The sequence below is a fragment of the Eschrichtius robustus genome, chromosome 3, assembly GCF_028021215.1.
Source record: "Eschrichtius robustus isolate mEscRob2 chromosome 3, mEscRob2.pri, whole genome shotgun sequence".
Classification (NCBI taxonomy): Eukaryota; Metazoa; Chordata; class Mammalia; order Artiodactyla; family Eschrichtiidae; genus Eschrichtius; species Eschrichtius robustus.
In genome coordinates, this window is record NC_090826.1 from 125,716,051 (window position 1) to 125,731,303 (window position 15,253).

General features: G+C 36.7%; 1 protein-coding gene across 7 annotated transcripts in view; it reads left to right on the top strand.

Moving 5' to 3' along the window:
* The window catches only part of DCAF6 (DDB1 and CUL4 associated factor 6), a 164,584-nt gene that overhangs the window by 16,159 nt on the left and 133,172 nt on the right, over positions 1-15,253 (top strand). For all 7 annotated transcript variants that reach the window (XM_068541203.1, XM_068541204.1, XM_068541197.1 and 4 more), the window contains exon 2: positions 2,976-3,037. In XM_068541203.1, coding sequence (XP_068397304.1) covers positions 2,976-3,037 — 62 coding nt within the window. The remainder of the gene's footprint in view (positions 1-2,975; positions 3,038-15,253) is intronic.

Below are 15,253 nucleotides of genomic sequence, written 5' to 3' on the forward strand. Positions count from 1 at the left end.
TAACGGAGATAGGTACTTGAATAAATAAGTTATGAAGCTGTTTCATAAGTTACAGAGCCATTAAAAATGAGCAGTATGTCTATATTTATTGCCAGTGAAAGATGTTCACCTTGTATTATTGAGTGAAAACACGTTGAAGAACAGAATCAGTATTATGAGCCTGTTCATTTATTCACTGATTCAGGAATGTATATTGAGTGCCTGCTTTGTCTTAGGGCACTGTTCTAGGCACTTAGGATACTTGAGTGAACAAAAGAGGGTTTTTTTTATGGAGCTTACAATCTATTAATATAGAATGGAATGTAAAAGAGACGGAATTAAATGAGGCAGCTTGGGCTGCAAGAAAGACTTGGAGAGAAAGCCTCAGTGATAGGTAAATTCATCCATAACAAATGTGTAATTGTTGAGAGACAGTTCTCCATGTCTCTTTTGTATTTCTGCACATCTTGTGAGCAGAGGCACTGGCTACTTTGTTCTGGACTCTCTTTTCAGGGAACAGTCTTGGGAGACACAATATCTCCCTGTGGAGCAGAGGGCAGATTTATTTATTGTCCAGAATAATAAAGATAATGTTTTCCTTTGGGACAGAGGTTAGGCAGATTTGCTTGATATAAGATTTGTGTTCCTTCAGTTCAGGGTTCCCCAGCTGTGATTCAAACCCATTGCATGTGCAGTATCCCCCCAGACCCCTCTGCATTGCCCTGTGGGAATTGGGGGACATGGGGAACCAATGTGAATCTGAAGCTCATTCTCCTTGGAGAGTAAAATCCTTTGCCTGTGACTCAGAAGTCCTGTGTCTTCTGCTAGCATCCATGAAATGGTGGCAAGTAACTTGTTAGCTTGCAAGTAGGCCAGACTCATCACAGTTCTTGATAATAGGCATGAGTTTATTTTTATTTTAATTTGAGAGGACTCAGTTTTTTTTTTTCTTTAAACTTATAGTTCTTATTTTTATCCTAGCTTTCAGCTCCTATTTATTGGTGTAGTGCATATAATTACCAAAAGGGTAGAGGAGGTTTATACTAGGTTGTTCTAGAAGCCCATTTATGGAATGTGTAGGCAATACACTTTTTAAATAAAATAAATTTATTTATTTATTTATTTATGGCTGTGTTGGGTCTTCGTCACTGCACGCAGGCTTTTCTCTAGTTGTGGTGAGCGGGGGCTGCTCTTCGTTGTGGTGAGCGGGCTTCTCATTGCGGTGGTTTCTCTTGTTGCAGAGCATGGGCTCTAGGCACGCGGGTTTCAGTAGTTGTGGCACGCGGGCTTCAGTAGTTGTGGCTCACGGGCTCTAGAGCGCAGACTCAGTAGTTGTGGCGCACAGGCTTAGTTGCTCCGCGGCGTGTGGGATCTTCCCGGACCAGGGCTCGAACCCGTGTCCCCTGCATTGGCAGGCGGATTCTTAACCACTGCGCCACCAGGGAAGCCCAATACAATCATTTTGATCTCCTAAGTCACATATAAAAATATCATTTAGGAGCTGTCATGTCTCTGTTGTGTCTCAGTGCATGTTTTTATGTACAAGTTCACATGTAAGAATTCTTGCTCAAATTACTCACTTTGTCTTCTATTCCCATGTTGCACTACCATTTTCTCTAGTTGGAAATGGCTAGAGCCATGTTTTCAAGCCCAGATTTTAAAAATTTGGTAAAAATTTTTTAATACTTTTTTCTTAGCATTTTAATGAATTTTAATTATTGTCATGTTGTTAATTTGAATACTTTTTTCCTTAACTCTTAATTTATAACTCAGTAGGATTACCACACCTGCTGATGGCCAAAAAGAAAAGATTTAAAAAAATGTTTTCTGTTTACTAGTTAGCATCTTTTTAAAACTGAAAATCAGATTCGAAAAGTTAAATTATATAAAGTATAACCTAATTCATGAAAATACTTTGCTGAATTTCTGCAGGTTGTTTTATTCCAATAAGTTTAGGAACCATACCCCACCCCAACACACGCAAAATCTTTAACCCACATGTTCATCAATTATCTAGCCATCTTACCAGTTACAGGCGAGAACAGAGAAAACAGTCTGGCTTCAAGAAGATCTTGCTCTTTACGCTGAATGCAAGAAAACATAATAGAGTCCCTTGTGACTGTATATAGAGAGCATAGTCAAATTTAATTTTGAAATCTCATCAACCTGATTACTTAGCTAATTACTGTTTTTTGTCATATATTCGGCTTCCTTTCATTACAGCTTCTGAATAAACATGAAGCTTTTTGGTCCATTTTTGGTAAAGATGATTCATTTCTTAAAGAAACATAATTTCTCCTTTTCAAAGGAGGAATTTATTGTATTTTTGAAGTATTATAACTTTTCTGCTATTGATGGATATTTAGGCTGATTTAATTTTTTTGCTGTCACATTTCATCACTGTGAAATGAACTTTTAGGTATTTTAGCATTTCTGAAATTGAGATGTGTTTAAAAATAGGTGGCATCTTCTAAAACACTGTTTACCACCCTTTAAAATTGAAAACCTTATTCCCCACCTCCAGTCTTCTCTTATCCCTTTCTCTGCTTTATTTTTCCATATAGCATTTTTACCAAGTCACATATTGTTTATTGTCTTTCATTAAGCTAACTAGAGTCAGGGATCTTTTTCTCTTTTATTTTACCATTGTATCCCTAGCTCCTAGAACACGACCTGGAATGGAGTAAGTACACAGTATATTTGTTGAATGAATGGATGAATGAAGGGAACATTTGAGTGTTTATTGTGGTTCCAGATACTGTGCTAAGCCCTTTCTCTCCTTGAATCACTTAATAACCACATGAGGTAGGTAGGTACTCTAATGAGGAAACTAGGGCTAAGGAGGAGTTAATTTGCCCAGTGTCACTCAGCCTATAAATGGAGGAGTTAAAAGTAGAGCTTGACTCTACCTCATGACAGTTCCTAGGCTCTTAACAGTGTTACACTTCTCTAAGCAATAAATTGTATGATTTATTTAGTTCTTTCTTTTTAAACAGGAAGAAGAGAATTTATCCAAAGATTAAAACTTGAAGCAACCCTGAATGTGCATGATGGCTGTGTAAGTAATAGTTAATTCTCAACTATGAAGGACTTTAATACTCAGTGTTCAGATGTTTGAGGAACTGCCCCAGTCCTCCCAAAAGAGATTGGACTAAGTATAAGAAAATGGGAGAATTAAGTTTTACATTAAAACGTAAAAGTATACTTTGAATTTAGGAAAGCGTATGGGAGATATTTTAAAGAATGATGAGCTTTCTAACATTATCAAAAGGTTTTCATCTCTTTCACTCTATTGGTACTGCTTTTGTGACAGTCACTAGTGATCTTCATGTCTCCAAATCTAGTGGTCACTTCTCAGAAACTTTAGACATTGGTTGAATACATTTTCTTTTTTGAAATATTTATTCTCTTGGATTCTGCTAACACCACACTCTCTTGGTTTTCTTTCTCATTGACTTGTTGCATCTTTTCTGTCTTCTTCCCTGACTCCTCCACTTCTCCACCTTCAAATGTTGGATGTACCAACATTCTATCTTGGTTCCTCCCACCCTGTTTTCTCTTCACTTTTCTAAGTGATTTTGTTTAGTCCCATGGCTGAAAAACATGACTTCCAACTTCCCACTTCTTCCCAGAACTCCAGATTTATATATATAACTCTCTAGTTAACATTCCCAGTTGCATGTCTAATAGCACCCCAAATTTAACAGGGTCAAAACAAAACCCTTGTAAGGTTTTGTTAGGAAAACTTCAGACATTGGACTTCCCTGGTGGCGCAGTGATTAAGAATCTGCCTGCCAATGCAAGCGACATGGGTTCAAGCCGTGGTCTGGGAAGATCCCACATGCCACGGAGCAACTAAGCCCGTGTGCCACAACTACTGATCCTGTGCTCTAGACCCCGCGAGCCACAACTACTGAGCTCGCGTGCCACAAGTACTGAAGCCCATGTGCCTAAAGCCCGTGCTCCGCAACAAGAGAAGGCACCGCAATGAGAAGCCCACGTGCAGCAACGAAGACCAAGTGCAGCCAAAAATAAATGAGTGAATGAATAAATAAATAAATAAATTTACTTATTTATTTATTTATTAATTAAAAAAAAACCTTCAATCATGCTTTTCATATACTCAGGACCTGGATTTAGCAGTTAATCAAGATTTTGGCACATTTTCTTTTTCCATTTCATTTTTTTTCTCCTCTTTGCTGAAGTATTTTAAAGCAGATCTCAGATGTGAAATCATTTCACCTCTGTATGTAAGCTAAAAGTAATGGACATTTTTTTATGTAATCAAAATGGAATTATATAATTTAACAAGATAGTATATTTTTGGTATCATCTAATACACAGTCCATAATCAAATTTCCCCCATTGTTTAAAAATCTCTCTCTCTTTTTTTAAACATTCTTATTGGAGTGTAATTGTTTTACAATGTTGTGTTAGTTTCTGCTGTACAAAACAGTGAATCAGCTATATGTATACATATATCCCCATATCCCCTCCCTCTTGAGCCCCCCTCCCACCCTCCCTATTGCACCCCTCTAGGTCATTGCAAAGCATCGAGCTGATTTCCCTGTGCTGTGCAGCAGCTTCCCACTAGCCATCCATTTCACATTTGGTAGTGTATATATGTCAATGCTACTCTCTCACTTCGTCCCAGCTTTCCCTTCCCCCTCTTCGTCCTCAAGTCTGTTCTCTATGTTTGCGTCTTTATTCCTGTCCTCCCACTAGGTTTTAGATTGCTTATATGTGTGTTAGCATATGGTATTTGTTTTTCTCTTTCTGACTTACTTCACTCTGTATGACAGGCTCTAGGTCTGTCCACCTCATTACAAATAACTCAATTTTGTTCCTTTTTATGGCTGAGTAATATTCCATTGTATATAGGTCCACATCTTCTTTATCCATTCATCTGTCAGTGGACATTTAGGTTGCTTCCATGTCTTGGCTATTGTAAATAGTGCTGCAGTGAACTTTGTGGTACATGACTCTTTTTGAATTATGGTTTTCTCAGGGTATATGCCCAGTAGTGGGATTGCTGGGTCATATGGTAATTCTATTTTCAGTGTTTTAAGGAACCTCCATACTGTTCTCCATAGTGGCTATATCAATTTACATTCCCACCAACAGTGCAGGAGGGTTCCCTTTTCTCCACACCCTCTCCAGCATTTATTGTTTGTATATTTCTTGATGATGGCCATTCTGACTGGTGTGAGGTGATACCTCATTGTGGTTTTGATTTGCATTTCTCTAATAATTAGTGATGTTGAGCAGCTTTTCATGTGCTTCTTGGCCATCTGTATGTCTTCTTTGGAGAAATGTCTATTTAGGTCTTCTTCCCATTTTTGGATCGGGTTGTTTGTTTCTTTAATATTGAGCTGCATGAGCTGTTGGAGATTAATCCTTTGTCCGTTGATTCGTTTGCAAATATTTTCTCCCATTCTGAGGGCTGTCTTTTCGTCTTGTTTATGGTTTCCTTTGCTGTGCAAAAGCTTTGAAGGTTCATTAGGTCCCATTTGCTTATTTTTGATTTTATTTCCGTTAATCTAGGAGGTGGGTCAAAAAGGATCTTGCTGTGATTCATGTCATAGAGTGTTCTGCCTATGTTTTCCTCTAAGAATTTTATAGTGTCTGGTCTTACATTTAGGTCTTTAATCCATTTTGAGTTTATTTTTGTGTATGGTGTTAGGAAGTGTTCTAATTTCATTCTTTTACCTGTAGCTGTCCGGTTTTCCCAGCACCACTTATTGAAGAAGCTGTCTTTTCTCCGTTGTATATTCTTGCCTCCTTTGTGAAAGGTAAGGTGACCATATGTGTGTGGGTTTATCTCTGGGCTTTCTGTCCTATTCCATTGATTGATATACTGTTTTTGTGCCAGTACCATACTGTCTTGATTACTGTAGCTTTGTAGTATAGTCTGAGGTCAGGGAGCCTGATTCCTCCAGCTCTGTTTTCTTTCTCAAGATTGCTTTGGCTATTTGGGGTCTTTTGTGTTTCCATACAAATTGTAAAATTTTTTGTTCTAGTTCAGTGAAGAATGCCATTGGTAGTTTGATAGGGGTTGCACTGAATCTATAGATTGCTTTGAGTAATATAGTCATTTTCACAATATTGATTCTTCTAATCCAAGAACATGGTATATCTTTCCATCTGTTTGTATCGTCTTTAATGTCTTTCATCAGTGTCTTATAGATTTCAGCGTACAGGTCTTTTGCCTCCTTAGGTAGATTATTCCTAGGTATTTTATTCTTTTTGTTGCAGTGGTAAATGGGATTGTTTCCATAATTTCTCTTTCTGATTTTTCGTTTTTAGTGTGTAGGAATGGAACAGATTTCTGTGCATTAGTTTTCTATCCTGCTACTTTACCAAATTCATTGATCAGCTCTAGTAGTTTTCTGGTGTCATCTTTAGGATTTTCTATGTGTAGATCATGTCATCTGCAAATAGTGACACTTTTTCTTCTTTTCCAATTTAGATTCCTTTTATTTCTTTTTCTTCTCTGACTGCCATGGCTAATACTTCCAAAACTATGTTGAATAATAGTGGTGAAAGTGGGCAACCTTGTCTTACTCCTGATCTTAGAGGAAACTCTTTCAGTTTTTCACCATTGAGAATGATGTTGGCTGTGAGTTTGTCATATATGGCTTTTATTATGTTGAGGTATGTTCCCTCTATTCCCACTTTCTGGAGTGTTTTTATCATAAATGGGTGTTGAATTTTGTCAAAAGCTTTTCCTGCATCTATTGAGATGATCATATGGTTTTTCTCCTTCAATTTGTTAATATGGTGTACCACGTTGATTGTTTTGTGTATAGTGAAGAATCCTTGCATTCCTGGGATAAACCCCACTTGATCATGGTGTATGATCCTTTTAATGTGCTGTTGGATTCTGTTTGCTAGTATTTTGTTGAGGATTTTTGCATCTATGTTCGTCAGTGATATTGGCCTGTAATTTCTTTTTCTGTGATATCTTTGTCTGGTTTTGGTATCAGGGTGATGGTGGCCTCATAGAATGAGTTTGAGAGTGTTCCTCCCTCTGCTGTATTTTGGAAGAGTTTTAGAAAGGTAGGTGTTTGCTCTTCTCTAAATGTTTGTTAGAATTTGCCTGTGAAGCCGTGTGGCCCTGGGCTTTTTGTTTGTTGGAAGATTTTAAATCACAGTTTCAATTTCAGTGCTTGTGAATGGTCTGTTCATATTTTCTAGTCCTTCCTGGTTTAGTCTTGGAAGAGTGTACTTTTCTAAGAATTTGTCCATTTCTTCCATGTTGTCCATTTTATTGGCATATAGTTGCTTTTAGTAATCTCTCATGCTCCTTTGTATTTCTGCAGTGTCAGTTGTTACTTCTCCTTTTTCATTTCTAATTCTGTTGATTTGAGTCTTCTCCCTTTTTTCCTGATGAGTCTAATGGTTTATCAATTTTGTTTATCTTCTCAAAGAAACAGCTTTTAGTTTTATTGATCTTTGCTATTGTTTCCTTCATTTCTTTTTCATTTATTTTTGATCTGATCTTTATGATTTCTTTCCTTTTGCTAACTTTGGGGTTTTTTTTGTTCTTGTTTCTCTGTTTGCTTTAGGTGTAAGGTTAGGTTTTTTATTTGAGATTTTTCCTGTTTTTTGAGGTAGGATTGTATTCCTATAAACTTCCCTCTTAGAACTGCTTTTGCTGCATCCCATAGGTTTTAGGTCGTTGTGTTTTCATTGTCATTTGTTTCTAGGTATTTATTTGATTTCTTCTTTGATTTCTTCTGTCATCTCTTAGTTGTTTAGTAGCATATTGTTTAGCCTCCATATGTTTTTATTTTTTACAGTTTTTTTCCTGTAATTGATATCTAGTCTCATAGTGTTGTGGTCCAAAAAGGTACTTGATTGGCAGGCAGATTCTTAACCACTGCACCACCAGGGAAGTCCCTGGAATCTGTATTCTAATCAACACTTTAGGTGATTTTAATCTAGGTGATCTGTGGATCATACTTTGGAAAACAGTGCTATAGCTACTAATTGAAAACATGAGACTAGAAAGAGCACATGGAAAGAAATTGCAAACTGAAAAGAGGGTCTAGGCCTTAACTCTAAGGATTCAAACATTTAAAACTTAAGCAAAGAGGGGAAAAGTGTCTATAGTCCTATCCTCCAAAATGTTATCTTTTTCCTGTTCACAGTTGTGGTATTATAATTATGCTGTAAATACACTTTAGGTATCAATATATGTTATTTATTTTAAACCTTAGCACCACTCTTGAGGTGCCCCTGATGCTCATGGTTAAAAATGGATCATAACAAAAAGAAATAGACATGTACTGCACTCCCTTATTCTGTTCTTATCCTCCTTAAGCAGCCTCTTTTAATCGTGTTTTATTTCAGATCTTCTGGTAATTTCTTTCATTTCTGTGTGATAGTGTTATGTTGGTCTTCCTTGAAGTGTCAACTTTGGCTGTTGTCCATTGATTTCCTGCTATGATAGAAGAGGAATTAACTAATTTATACAATTTTCTAAGATGTAGGCTTCTCAAAAATTTTGTTACTGTTCTCAGTCTCTCCAGCTGTCACTTTAATTTTAAACAACATACTTAAGCGTCTTTTTGTTTTTCTGTCATTCATAAACAGTATTTCTTGAATCCCCATTCTGTAAAATATATTTAAGGCTTTCACCCTTCTTCCACCTTCCTATCTCTATTTCACACCTTTTTCAGCTATATATGCTTTTGTATTGTCAATGTTGATTTCATTTGCCTCCATTCTGTAGCCATTGTTATTTTCTGAAATTTGTCAATGTATTTATTCTAAAAGTCAAAATTCAGTAAACAGTGTTAATGTCTTATACATATGTATATGTCTTAGTTTTCGTTAAGCTCTTCACAATAAGGAGAGAATAGGAAGAAAATTATATAATATATCATCTGTTTTATAGATGAGCACACTCAGCTGCTCAGAACTCTCTAATGGGTTTCTGGCTTATGTATAGTAAATCCAAAGGCCTTATTGCTTCAGAGACCCTACATGATTTGGCACTTGCCTTCTTTTCCATTTCATCCCTTGCTGTATTCTGTGTTATACATATTTGTTTTAGTCATACTCATCTTTTTGCTGTTTCTTTAAATGCACCTAGTACACCTCTGTCTTATGTATTTTGTTTTTTGCCTAGCACTTTCTTCCTCACATATCTTTGAAGCTTACCTCCTCATTTCATTTAGCTAACTGTTAACCTATCAGAGACGCTTTTCCTGACCACCCTAATAGCTCCCCACTCCTCATCAGTATCTTTCTCTTTCTTCTGTTTCTTTTCATCATAGTACTGACATTATAATTATACATTTATTTATTTGTTCATAGTCTGCACACCTGCCTCCCTCTACTCTAGCACTCTGGACACCTAATATATCTTCATAAATTTATTTTCTTCGTCTAGTGTCGAGAGGAGTGCCTACCACATATTTGGCACTTATGAAGTGTTTATTGAAGAGACAAAGCATGTGTTACGTGTTGGATTTTATGTCTTTCTTTAAGGACCTAAGGTCAAGTCTTTCTCCTTACTCAAAGGAGAATTTTCTAGTGTTAATTTCAGATGGATTCTTGCATAATGTATAACTACTGCCTTTGTGGTATTCTGAAGTTTTTTACAAGCTGTGGATTCTGTATCTTTCCAGTTTTGAATTTACTTTCAGGTTTTACTGAGTATTTTCTCACATATTTTTCTAAGGATGAGTGGAACATAAATTTCTCTTACAAGCTTAAAGATATCCTTTCTGCTTGCATACTAAAAAAATTTTTGTCCTTATTTTTATTTTGCATTTTTTAAAACAGGTGATGCCTTCTCATGGTACAAAAATAAACAATATAAAAAAATACACATTGAGGGACTTCCCTGGTGGTCCAGGGGTTAAGAATCCACCTTCCGATGCACAGGATGCGGGTTCGATCCCTGTTCGGGGGACTAAGATCCCACATGCCATGGGGCAACTAAGCCCATGTGCCACAACTACTGAGCCCACGTGCTCTAGAGCCCGTGTGCTACAACTAGAGAGCCTGCGTGCTGCAACTACTGATCCCACGTGCCACAACTAGAGAGCCTGTGCACCGCAACTACTGAGCCTGCGTGCTCTAGAGCCTGCACGCCACAACTAGAGAGAAGCCTGTGCACCGCAATGAAAGATCCTGCATGCTACAATGAAGATCTCGTGTTCCGCAACTAAGACCCAACACAGCCAAAATAAATACAATAAATTAACAAAAAAAAGTATACATTGAGAAGTGTGGCTCTCACTCCTGTTCCTGTCTTCCCCATTTTTTTCTGTTCCCTAAAACACATAACCACTTGTTTTAGTTTCATGGGTATCCTTCTACTCTATTTTTTTCTCATCTTTATTGAGATATAATTTACATATATAAATGTATAAGTTTAATGTGTAAAATGTAATGATTTGATACACATATGTATTGCAAAATGATTACCACAGTAAGCTTAGTTAACACATTTATCACTTCACATAATTTCCATTTTGTTGTTGTGGTGGTGGTGGTGGTGAGAACATTTAATATTTACTTTCTTAGCATCTTTCAAGTATACAGCACAGTATTGTTACCTGTAAACACCAAGCTGTACATTAGATCCCAGAACTTACTCACCTTATAACTGGTAGTTTATACTTTTTGAACATCTCATTTCCTCCACCTTCCAGCCTCTGGCAACCACCAGTCTACTCTCTGTTTCTATCAGTTGAGCGTGTTTAGATTCCACATATAAGTGATATCATACAGTATTTGTCATTCTTTATCTCACCCTCAGCATTCATCCACATTGTTGCAAACGTCAGGATTTCCTTCAATTTTATGGCTGAATAATATTCCATTGTGTGCATGGGTGTGTGTGTTTATCATATTTAGCCATTCATCCATTGACAAACACCTAGGTTCTTTTCATGTCTTGGGTGTTGTAAATAATGACACAATGAATATGGGGTGCTGCAGATATCTCTTCAAGATAGTATTTTAATTTCCTTCAAATATATACCCAAAATTGGGATTGCTGGATTATATGGTAGTTCTAGTTTAAATTTTTTGAGGAACCTCCATAGTGTTTCCCGTAGTTGCTGTATCAGTTTCCCTTCCCACCAGTGGTGCACAAGGGTTCCCTTTTCTCCACGTCCTTACCAGCACTTCTTATCTCTTGTATTTTTGATAATAACCATTCTAATAGGTGTGAGATGATATCTCATTGTGTTTTGTTTTTGTTGTTGTTGTCCATGCTGTGCAGCTTGTGGGATTGAACCTGGGCCACAGCAGTGAAAACACCGAGTCCTAACTACTGGACTTCCAGGGTCCTCCCTCATTTGTGGCTTTGATTTGCATTTTTCTGATGATTAGTGATGTTGAGCACTGCTTCATGTACTTTTTGGCCATTTGTATGTCTTCTTTGGAAAAATGTTTTTCAGGTCTTTGCCCATTTTTAAATTAGATTATTCGGAGTTTTTTTGCGATTGAGTTGTATGAGTTCCTTGTATATGTTGGTTGTTAATCCCTTATTAAATATAAGGTTTGCATATATTTTTCTCCTCTTCTGTAGGTTGCCTCTTAATTTTGTTGGTTGTTTCTGTTGCTGTACAGAGCTCTTAAGTTTGATGTAGTATCACTTGTTGATTTTTGCTTTTGTTACTTGTGTTTTTGGTGTCATGTCCAAAAAATCATTGCCAAGATCAAGGTCAGGGAGCTTTTCACTATGATTTTTTCTAGGAATTTTATCGCCTTCAAATCTTTAAGTCTTTAATCCACTTCAAGTTAATTTTATTTATTCTGCATGTGAACATCCAGTTTTCCCAACACCATTTAGTGAAGAGACTGTTCTTTCCCCATTGGGTAGTCTTTGCTCCTTTGTTGTAAATTGATTGACCATATATGCATGGGTTATTTTCTGGGCTCTCTATTCTGTTTCATTGATCTGTGTGTCTATTCTTAAGCCAATACCATATTGTTTTGATTAACATAACTTTGTAGTATAGTTTGAAGTCAAGAAGTTTGATGCCTTCAGCTTTGTTTTTCTTTTTCAATATTGCTTAGGCTATTTGGGGTCTGTTGTTGTTCCATACCAATTTTTTTTTTAAAGATTTCTTTACTGAAAACTTTTACTGTGCTAACATGTGTTGTGAATCATCATAAGATACATTTAACATATAGCGTTTCTCATACTTAGTTTTCCCCAGGGCTCTTCCTTTGGTAAGCATCTCCTGGAAGTATGGTTGCTCACAACACACTTTTGGAAAAGCGAAATTAATCTCGCTGTCAGGGCAGGTGTTTCAGTTGATTGTTTTTACCCAAATGAAGGCTGTAGATTTTCTCCTGATGAGGTTCTCTGGTTAGGCTTTACCAGCTTGCCATAATGATTTCTATTTTATATGTATATATGTCAATCCCAATCTACCAGTTCATCCCACCACACCCCCCTGAGCTTTCCCCCCTTGGTGTCCATATGTTTGTTCTCTACATCTGTGTCTCTATTTCTGCCTTGCAAGCAGGTTCACCTGTACTATTTTTCTAGATTCCACATATATGCATTAATATATATTTGTTTTTCTCTTTCTGACTTACTTCACTCTGTATGACAGTCTCTGGGTCCATCCATGCCTCTACAAATGACCCAATTTTGTTCTTTTTTATGGCTGAGTAATATTCCATTGTATATATGTATCACATCTTCTTTATCCATTCGTCTGTCGATGGGCATTTAGGTTGCCTCCATGACCTGGCTGTTGCAAATAGTGCTTCAGTGAACATTGGGGTGCATGTGACTTTTTGAAATATGATTTTCTCTGGGTACATGCCCAGTAGTGGGATTGCTGGGTCATATGGTAATTCTATTTTTAGTTTTTTAAGGAACCTCCATACTGTTCTCCATAGTGGCTATATCAATTTACGTTCCCACCAACAGTGCCGGAGGGCTCTCTTTTCTCCACACCCTCTCCAGCATTTGTTGTTTGTAGATTTTCTGATGATGCCCATTCTAACTGGTGTGAGGTGATATCTCATTGTAGTTTTGATTTGCATTTCTCTAATAATTAGTGATACTGAGCAGCTTTTCATGTGTCTCTTGGCCATCTGTATGTCTTCTTTGGAGAAATGTCTATTTAGGTCTTCTGCCCATATTTTAATTGGGTTGTTTGTTTTTTTAATATTGAGCTGCATGAGCTTTTTATATATTTCAGAGATTAATCCTTTGTCCGTTGATTCTTTTGCAAATATTTTCTCCCATTCTGAGGGTTGTGTTTTTGTCTTGTTTATAGTTTTCCTTTGCTGTGCAAAAGTTTTTAAGTTTCATTAGGTCCCATTTATTTTTATTTTTATTTCCATTACTCTAGGAGGTGGGTTGTAAAAGATCTTGCTGTGATTTATGTCAAAGAGTGTTCTTCCAATGTTTTCCTCTAAGAGTTTTATAGTGTCTGGTCTTACATTTAGGTCTTTAATCCATTTTGAGCTTATTTTTGTGTATGGTGTTAGGGAGTGTTCTGATTTCATTCTTTTACGTATAGCTGTCCAGTTTTCCCAGCACCACTTATTGAAGAGACTGTCTTTTCTCCATTGTATATCCTTGCCTCCTTTGTCACAGATGAGTTGACCAGAGGTGTGTGGGTTTATCTCTGGGCTTTCTGTCCTGTTCCATTGATCTATATTTCTGTTTTTGTGCCAGTGCCATATTGTCTTGATTACTGTAGCTTTGTAGTATAGTATGAGGTGAGGGAGTATGATTCCTCCAGTTTTTTCCCCTCAAGATTGCTTTGGCTGTTCAGGGTCTTTTGTGTCTCCATACAAATTTTAAGATTTTTTGTTCTAGTTCTGTAAAAAATGCCATTGGTAATTTGATAGGGATTGCATTGAATCTGTAGCTTGCTTTGAGTAATATAGTCATTTTCACAATATTGATTCTTCCAATCCAAGAACATGGTATGTCTCTCCATCTGTTTGTGTCATCTTTGATTTCTTTCATCAGTGTCTGATAGTTTTCTGAGTACAGGTCTTGTACCTCCTTAGGTAGGTTTATTCCTAGGTATTTTATTCTTTTTGTGGCAGTGGTGAATGGGAGTGTTTCATTAATTTCTGTTTCAGATCTTTTGTTCTTAACGTATAGGAAGGCAAGAGATTTCTGTGCATTAATTTTGTATCCTGAAACTTTACCAAATTCATTGATTAGCTCTAGTAGTTTTCTGGTGGCATCTTTAGGATTATCTATATATAGTATCTCATCTGCAAACAGTGACAGTCTTACTACTTCTTTTCCAATTTGCATTCCTTTTGTTTCTTTTTCTTTCACTGCCGTGGCTAGGACTTTCAAAACTATGTTGAATAATACTGGCGAGAGTGAACATCCTTGTCTTCTTCCTGATCTTAGAGGAAATGCTTTCAGTTTTTCACCGTTGAGAATGATGTTGGCTGTGGGTTTGTCATATATGGCCTTTATTATGTTGAGGTAGGTTCCCTCTATGCCCACTTTCTGGAGAGTTTTTATCATAAATGGGTGTTGAATTTTGTCAAAAGCTTTTTCTGCATCTATTGAGATGATCATATGGTTCTTATTCTTCATTTTGTTAATATGGTGTATCACATTGATTGATTTGCATATATCAAAGAATCCTTGCATCCTGGGATAAATTCCACTTGATCATGGTGTATGATCCTTTCAGTTTGTTGTTGGATTCTGTTTCCTAGTATTTTGTTGAGGATTCTTGCATCTATGTTCATCAGTGATACTGGTCTGTAATTTTTTTTGTAGTATCTTTGTCTTGTTTTGGTATCAGGGTGATGGTGGCCTCGTAGAATGAGTTTGGGAGTGTTCCTTCCTCTGCAGTTGTTTCGGAAGAGTTGAGAAGGATGAGTGTTAGCTCTTCTCTGAATGTTTGAGAGAATTCACCTGTTAAATCATCTGGTCCTGGACTTTTGTGTGTTTGAAGATTTTTCATCAGAGTTTCAGTTTCAGTGCTTGTGATTGATCAGTTCATATTTTCTATTTCTTCCTCGTTCAGTCTTGGAAGGTTATACCTTTCTAAGAATTCGTCTGTTTCTTCCAGGTTGTCCATTTTATTGGCATAGATTGCTTATAGTAGTCTCTTACGATGCTTTGTATTTCTGTGCTGTCTGTTGTAATTTCTCCTTTTTCATTTCTAATTTTATTGATTTGAGTCCAGTTAAAAGTTTATCAATTTTGTTTATCTTCTCAGAGAACCAGCTTTTAGGTTTATTGATCTTTGCTATTGTTTTCTTTGTTTCTATTTCATTTATTTCTGCTCTGATCTTTATG